Below are 8,164 nucleotides of genomic sequence, written 5' to 3'. Positions count from 1 at the left end.
ACTGACAGCTTGGAGCCTGCTTTGGATTCTGTGTCTCACTCTCTCATAGATAGATAGATAGACAGATAGATAGATAGATAGACAGACAGACGAAATCATAGAAGTTTTCTTCGGCATCACGACCTCAAGGAGCTAGAGGCAAACACGGAACTCTCTGTCTGGGTGGAGCAGCTGCATAGAGTAAGAACATGAGTGTCCAGAAAACAAACGAGCCACAAAGCTCTCACAGGGATTTACTTTGTTAAGTGTGAGAAACAAAACACAAGAACAAGGGCTATAAAGAATAAATCAATAAAAAGTGATGTGCATTCTTGGGAAACCAGTTTCTTCTGGGACTTTCAAGTTTCTGGGCACACAGAGGGCACCTGCCTGGGAGCTTACGCGCCCACGGAAAACGGGGGGTGGCTAAGAGATTGCTGGGGCCGAGGATTTATCGCATCCTGTTTCCTTCCAAAACAGAGACACTACGGCGGTGGGGGGAAGAGATGACGAGTGAAGGAGCGCAGTGGGCGAACGCTCATCACGGAAGTCCACCCGTCCTTGAGCGATCTTGAGCGATCTAGGCCGGGAGGGCGACCACCACCACTGCAGTCGCCTTGAGAAGGTGGCGAGAGTCGCATCTGATTGGCCGCAGAGGAGAAAGGGCCGCTAGGCTTCGGGGCAGGGGAGCTCAGTGTCAGTAATTCAGAGGGCGGCTGAGGCAGGAGTTAGGCCAGGGAGACGGGCTCCCCAGCGGACAGGAGGGGCCTCAGCGGAACTGCAGGGGGCTGATCCTTAAACCCATCACGTCCTTGCCAATCTCTGTCACCTGGGGAAAAGGAAACGGGCAGAGTCAGGCACCTGTGAGGGCGCAAAGCCCAGGAGGCAGACCCCTCCACTCCTCGGGGGGCACAGCAGAGGTGCGGCTAACATCACCCGCTGTGTCTGCCCCGCGGACGGCAGGGGGGAAGCCCCAGCTCGTCGGCACCACGGCCTGCGGAGCCAGAGGCTGACACAGAAGAGAAGGACCCACAAGCTTCCTTCCCCTTCCCCTCGCCTCGCCTCCTGGAGGTGTTTCTAGAGGACCGTCCTTACCGTGGTGACCCTGCAGACCTGGCCCTTGAACTCAGGGGAGTAGCAGGCCCCGCTGAGCGGACACTTCTCCACCGGCTTCCCGCGGTAGAGGGGCCGATACGAGGCGGCGCAGATGTCGAAGGGGTTGTGCATGTCGTAGCTGAGCTGGCAGGCGTCTGTGGGGTTCTTCTCGCACGCAGACAGGATTTTGCGGGTCTGAGGGAGGGAGGGGCATCTATGTAAGAGGACTGCAAGCCGCATGCCACGGCTCAGCACGGCTCAGGAGTGTCTTTGACTCGAGAGGCCGCGGTACCGGGCGCACAGAGTGTCCCTTTGTGCAGCACGCGCGAAGGGGCCCCCGTCCCGTCCCTGCTGCGTCAGGACGTCCCTCCTCAACTAGACCCACACTCCACCACACATGGGGACACAGGGCCAGGACTCAAAGGGTTAAAACTGGCTTCCACTGCCGAAGAGGAAGGCCTTAGAGACCTCAAGTAACAGGACGGTGGACCTGCGTGGGGAGGTTCACAGCAGTGGTGACGGGCGGCAGGGCTCAGGGACCGGAAGGGCGGAGCTCTTCCCGGTGGCAGGTCACTCTTACACCTGCGCCTTGTCGGAAGGAGCTACAAGTTCACTTTCCATGAGCGAAAGGAGGGCACCCGTGCCACGAAGGAGAGAGAAGGCATTCTGTTCGCTCCTTCGGTTGTATGTGATTTAGTGCTTTGCTTTGGAGACAAACACCGTGGTCTCCTACCCCCTCCGCAGGAGAGCCGGTCAGGCTCCTTCACCCCTACGGAGGGGGCTCACTCTACCTGCTGAGCCACCTCTGGCTTGGGCCCAAGCTCCAGCAGGCGCCGAGCGAAGGTGGCCGCCGTCTTGAAGTTCTTGAGCTTGAAGAAGAGGTTGAGGGCCGTGCGCAGTACCAGGATCATGTGCACCGGCTGCAGGTTGGAGTGGGTGAAGTAGGCTGCCATCTGGTGGACAGAGAGGGGGACACGTGCCAGGCCGATGCCACAGCAGCCCTCGGTCATTTATACGCTGCTGCACACGCGTTAAACACAACTAACACAGAAAAACAGCCGCCTCCTGGGCACGAAGGACTGCTGGATGAAGAGGCGGAGAAAAACACACCCTCTCCTCAGAGAAGCAGGCCTGCATCTCTCCCCGCCGAGGCTGAAATGCGGGAGTGGGAGTCCAGAGTCCAGACCTACCGGCGTGTGAAGGGGAGGAGCCCTCTGCACCGCGCAGAAGCCCAGGGGTCGTACCTCGCAGATGCGCTTCTGCTGCTCCAGAGTCTCCTTGGGCAGCTTCTTCCTTTCTATCTCCATGGACAAGCCCACGATGTACTCCCGGCAAATGGTGATAAGCTGCTGGGCCTGGAGAGAGGGGCAAAGCAAGGTCACGGTACGGAGGCAAGACCGTGCGGGTGCCCAGGATGGTGGGCGGCCCCTCCTACCTCTGCGATCTCCTGCTTGTTGTCCACAACGAGGAGGGGCACGCTGAGCAGAATGGAGCGGAACTTTTCCACAGCCTCCTCAAACTTGCCAACTGTGGTGAGCTGGTAGCACAGCTGCAGCCGCTGAATGAGGTCGCTGAGCTTCAGGCCCACGGCTGGCACGCCGCTCCTCAGCCCTGCGTCCTTCCTGGAGAAGGGGGTTTGGAAAGCAGGAGGAAGGGGTAATCCGGAACTCACTGGACTCAGAGGGGGAAACGGGGGGACTGGACGGGCACGTGTAAACCAGACCTCACAGAGCGTCAGGCCACAGTTCCCTCCTCCTAGGAAACCGCCCCTGGGGATGACCGTTAACTGTCCCTCAGGCTGTGATCTGAGTATCCGCCCCACGCTGGAAGAGGCAGAAGCCAGAGGCAAGGGGCCTTACCAATTGCGGTTTGGGTAGCCGTACATGGAGGGCAGGCAGGGCAGCGCCTGGTAGGTGGTGCGGCCTCGGGCGTAGGTCTGCAGGAACAGTTGCTTGTAGGGGCCAAACTGGGTCACCCCCACCTGGTCGTGAAGGAGCTAGAGTACAAGAGGAAAGAGAAAATCTGTGATCCTGCCGCTTCAAAACTAGCTGACCTTGGGCAAGGTACTTAACTTCTCCGTACTTGTTTCATCATTAAATATACTTAATTATAGGACCCACCTCATTCAGTGATCCCATGAAGCATTAAGGATAATGCTTGACACACAGTGCGTCAACGTTAGCGGTTGTTGCATTTGTGACCACCAGCAGCAACCAGGCAGGGACTGTTGTCGCTATCATGACATAGGGTTTGCTAACAAACATGTAACACTGTAACACACCTGCTCCCGAGGGTGCTAACTTACTACGTGAGCCAGAAAGCAGACTTGAATGGGTGGGAGGCGGCTGGAATGATCCACCGGGAGAGATTACTAAGCAGGGAGGAGGAAGACCACTCTCCCTGGGCAAGACCAGGTTTCCACGAGAAACACACGCCTCTGCCCTTGTGGGTGGGTCAACCATGTCCCTGGGGACCTCCAGCGAGGAACACTCCGCAAAAGGCAACGTCACACTAAGACTTACGCGCATGGCTGTTTCGAAAGAGCCTGCCAGGATGTGATCCACTGGAAGCTGGGAGTTGTTGCACCAGATCTAACAAGAAACAGAAAACCCAAGCAAGTGAGACTTAGCCCCTTCTCTTCCCAAACTACTCGACCCCGTATCTAGACCAGAAGAGTAGCCGTGTTCTTTACACACGAGTGCAGTATAGCCCATTCAGAAACATTAACGCCCACAGGGCTCTGCTCACCTGAGCGGGGCTGGTCCCCTTGGTGGGGGGCACAAAGAACCCGTCCTCAGCACCCCCAGCCGCCCCAGGGGGTATATCCTAAATGAAAAGAAAAAAAACATCAGTCATTTTACAAGCCATTCAAGTGCTTTGTTCTATTAAATCTAAACACAGTCCTTGACCTGTTCCCAGCCTCGCCTGGAGACGAGGGGGGGCTTGTGGGAGAAGACCCTCAAGACAGAAGCAGCTACCCCAATAACAAGAGGATAAACCAAAAGCTCTAGTTCAGACAACAAAGCTTGCTGCCTTCTCAAAAGCTGCTGTTGGGACAACCTGACTACCTGATGGAAGAATCAGGTCAGGAGGGTCTAGACCCCCTCCCTTGTGGGGGCCTCGGGATTGGGGGGCACAGAAAGGCCCCAGGCTCTCTCAGGGAGACTCTGAGCGGGCCCTCCCGGGGCCAGAGCACCACACACCAGCTCAGGAGGGAGCTCCAGGTCCTCTTCCACATCCCAGCCGCCTCCTTCTCCCTGTCCCCTGCTGAGAGCGTCTTCCCCCAGACCTTCCGCAGCCTCCACAAACCCATCTGCAAGGAAAACCAAGGCTCAAAGTGGATTTGCAGAGTGAAAATGTTAGCCAAAGAAAGCACAATGCTGGGATCCTTGTTGGTCCCACGGTCCGGAAGCCCGAAGAACTGGCCAGCAGCCCAGCCCCCGCCCAGGCCTCCCTTCCTGCCAGGCGACTCCTAGAAGAACCCTCACCTTCATCCAGCTGCAGCTCCGCATCCTCTCCCCAGCCCTCGGTCCCAACAGTGTCAATGTCAATGTCGGCGGCCAGTGCTCCTCCCTTGCCTACAGAGGGAAGAACACAAAGGAGGCGAGTCTGAGATGTGGCCTCTGCTGCCAGCGAGCTGCGTCCTTACAAGAGCAGATGCCAAGTCCCTGTCCACTTGATGTTTTCGTCATTTACTTCCATGGTACAGATGCTGTGCTACCCACAGCAGGTCTCAGAGACAGGAAACAGAGGAGAGATGGGAACAGCTGGCCTTCCGGACCCCAAAACCTACCTCTTAAACCATTTTTTTTTAATGTGTATTCCTCTTTTAGGGAGAGAGAAACAGAGCAAGAGAGTGAGAGCGCACATGAGTGGGGAGGAGCAGAGAGAGACGGAGAGAGAATCCCAAGCAGGCTCTGCGCTGTCAGCACAAATCCCAACACAGGGCTCGATCCCACGAACCATGAGATCATGACCAGAGCTGAAATCAAGAGTCAAACGCTTAACCAACTGGGCCACCCGGACACCCCAACGTAAGCCCTTCTTAGCATAACCGGTCCATGGCATCATTAATCCTAAAACCAATGGGACAGGTGGTAATCTGTCTTAAAACCCAAACCCATGTCAATGAGTTTCATCACTATCATGTCTTAAACCATTTTTTAATTAGCAATTCTTAGAGTCTCCCGCAGAGATCTCTAAGTTACTGCCACTACAGCATGTGCAGGGCACGGGGACACAGGGTAGGTGAGAGATGGAGGAGAGAGGGGGGCTGGGCACAAAATGCCCTGGGGCCCACCTAGGCTCTCAGCCAGGAAAAATAAGCCAGCGAACATCAAAAAAAACAGGAGCAGGTAAGGGCGGGAGTGGTGGAGGGTGGGAACACACGTCTGCTAACGCCCACAGGACAGCCTGAGGTCGCCGCGTTGAGGCCTTAAGACCGTCCGTCACGAATGATGAAATCCTGAGCAGGACTATCACACATGTGCTAAAACCTGAGGAAATGTACCTAAATGGTAACATGGCTGTCAGAGGCCTGGACGAAGACAACTCTCTTTTCTTCCCAATTCGAATGATCTCGTACTCTTAAAAGATGAAATGCCTGGGTGGTTTACTTGGATAAGCTCAGGTCTTGATCTTGGGGTTGTGAGTTCAAGCCCCACATTGGGGTCGAGGCTGGGTATGTAGACTATCTCTCTCTCTCTAGCTATCTATTAATACATCCATCCACCTTTCTATCTGTTCATACATACGTACGTACATACATAAACATGGGGCACCTGGGTGGCTCAGTCGATTAAGCATCCAACTCTTGATTTCAGCTCAGGTCATGATCTCATGGTTCCTGAGTTCAAGCCCCAAGTCAGGCTCTGCGCTGACAGCACGGAGCCTGCTTGGGATTCTCTGTCTCCCTCTCTCTCTGCCCTTCCCTTGCACTCTCTCTCTCTCTCTCTCTCCCCCTAAAAATAAACATTAGGAAAAAAAAAAAGTGCCACACTCAGCCTGGCACGTCAGTGCTCCACGAGGCTCACACAGGCCAGGACGAAGCACTGACAGTCCTCCGCAGGACAGCTCTTCACAAAACACACGAACCACAACAAAATCCCTACAGGAGGGGTGGCACTTACCCTTGCTGGCGATGGAGCCTTCGAAGAAGCCCTTGGACACCGTCAGTAAGGGCCAGTTGGTGTCCAGCGGCATGATAGGCGCAGGGGGCTGGAGCAGCTTGGCGTTGGGGTCAATGTCTGGGATCTGAAAGGCAGAGGACAGTTGACAGCAAACAGCACCAGGAAGCATGCAGGGAAGTTTACAGAGCCTCCTCTGACCCCGTTTATTTCTCTGCTGCTCCTGGTAACCAGATGGGAGAGTGACATTTATAGGTTTAAACTGTCCCCTGATCTCAGAGCTAATTCTGTAATCAGACACTCGTGCAAATAAAAACTCACTGTCTCCTTCTCTGGGTCAAAGGTCTCCTTCAGGCTCTCGGCTTCTTCATCTAGGCCGTGAGTAGCAGCTGTGAGGTAGGCCAGGGACTCTGCAGAGAAAACGGACTTTGTGGCAGAGCCTCCAAGACGCGTCCCAGCGGTCCCCACCTCCTGGTGTTCAAGTCTGTGCACAACCCCCCCCGCCCCCGAAGTGTGGGATGGACTTGCTGATGGCTTCTAACGAACAGGGCACGGCACAAGTCACGTGATGTCACTTCTAAGATGAGGATACAGAGAGCGTGGCCTCCACCTGGACGCCGTTGCCTGCTCCGAGGGAAGCCAGCTGCCATGTTGTAAACTGCCCTATGGAGACGCCTACATGGTGGCTGACATTTCCCAGCCAACAGCCCACAAGGACCGGAGGGCCGTCTGCAGCCACGCAGGGAGCGTGGGAAGGGATCTGCCCCACGTGGGCCTGGAGACATCGCAGTCTCGGCCGACACCCTGACTGCGGACTCCTGAGACAGTGAGCCAGGGGCACCTGGCCACGCCGTGCTGTAAACCGAGGTGATGAGCATTTGTCGTGTTAGGCTGCCCGGCGTGGGGCCCTCGGCCACGCCGCAGTAACTGGCATAGCAGCTTATCCTAAAGCTCGACCATCGCTGTTGACAAGAACCGTGGGACCATCCCTGTCTCCAAGCCTCACATCCCACGTGCAGCCCTTTGACAAATCATTGTTTCCACCTTTACGAGATCTGCCGAGTCTGACCCTTCACTCCTTAGCACCTTCGTCCAAACCACATCCTTCACCGTTCTTGTTGCCTAGAGTACCGCTAATGCTGGTATTGTGCTGGCCGCACGGTGGGTTCTCAGAAAACACCCTTGAATGTATAAACAAACAAACAAGAGGGCGCCCGGGGGGCTCAGTGAGCTGAGCGTCTACCTCTTGGCTTCAACTCAGGTCATGATCTCACAGTTCGTGCATTCAACGCTAACAGCATACAGCCTGCTTGGGATTCTCAACCTCTCCCTCTCTCTGCCCTTCCCCACTCGCATGCACGCACATGCTCTCTCTCTCTCTCAAAAGAAATAAATAAACTTAAAAATAAAAAAATAACAAATAAGTGAGTAAAACCTCCAGACTTGAAGTAAAAAAATAAAATTCTAATGACCCCCGATTCACTAGGGTATCTGCTTTAGGACCTTTTAAAACCTCCTAACTTCCTAGTTCCTCCACGACCGCTATTTTCCTACGAGTACTCGGCCAGACTGAACAATCTGGCTGCACCTCCACCTGACTCTGAAGCATGTCTTCTGAGCCTGCTGGGAGCAGGCGGTCCCTTCTGGAACAGTGCACAACCAAGGGAAATACCTCACCACCGTCCATGGGTAAGTCACCAGGAAGAGAAAATACTTTCTAAGCCCCCAGGGAGCTGGTGAGCCCCGCGTGCTTACTTACTCTGCCCACAGTTCTTCAGGATCCGCACCCGCTCAGACACGTCACCCAGATAGAGTGCATTCTGATAATGGCCACTCATGTCCTTTCGGATCTCAGCTGCATCAAGTCAGCAAGATTAGGTTAGGTCTTCTTCCTTAAGTTCCCTCTCTCCTCCCCTCTATTTGCCTTCCCCTACCCTCAAGGACCCCAGCCCCCACCCTTAGCT

At 55.3% G+C, this 8,164-nt stretch overlaps 1 protein-coding gene across 2 annotated transcripts in view; it reads right to left on the bottom strand.

The window, feature by feature from the left end:
* Window positions 1–216: 216 nt before the first annotated feature.
* The window catches only part of COPA (coatomer protein complex subunit alpha), a 43,858-nt gene continuing 35,910 nt past the window's right edge, over window positions 217–8,164 (bottom strand). For both annotated transcript variants that reach the window (XM_029935818.1, XM_029935819.1), the window contains exons 21-33: window positions 7,960–8,055; window positions 6,522–6,610; window positions 6,204–6,327; window positions 4,563–4,652; window positions 4,278–4,387; window positions 3,823–3,900; window positions 3,597–3,665; window positions 2,934–3,070; window positions 2,510–2,696; window positions 2,319–2,429; window positions 1,866–2,027; window positions 1,075–1,269; window positions 217–808 (exon numbers count right to left, since the gene is read on the bottom strand). In XM_029935818.1, the coding sequence (XP_029791678.1) occupies window positions 749–808; window positions 1,075–1,269; window positions 1,866–2,027; window positions 2,319–2,429; window positions 2,510–2,696; window positions 2,934–3,070; window positions 3,597–3,665; window positions 3,823–3,900; window positions 4,278–4,387; window positions 4,563–4,652; window positions 6,204–6,327; window positions 6,522–6,610; window positions 7,960–8,055 (1,508 nt within the window). In that variant the 3' untranslated portion in view covers window positions 217–748. The remainder of the gene's footprint in view (window positions 809–1,074; window positions 1,270–1,865; window positions 2,028–2,318; window positions 2,430–2,509; window positions 2,697–2,933; window positions 3,071–3,596; window positions 3,666–3,822; window positions 3,901–4,277; window positions 4,388–4,562; window positions 4,653–6,203; window positions 6,328–6,521; window positions 6,611–7,959; window positions 8,056–8,164) is intronic.

This window comes from Suricata suricatta, chromosome 3 (assembly GCF_006229205.1).
Source record: "Suricata suricatta isolate VVHF042 chromosome 3, meerkat_22Aug2017_6uvM2_HiC, whole genome shotgun sequence".
NCBI classification, from domain to species: domain Eukaryota; kingdom Metazoa; phylum Chordata; class Mammalia; order Carnivora; family Herpestidae; genus Suricata; species Suricata suricatta.
This window is presented reverse-complemented; position numbering and strand designations above follow the sequence as displayed.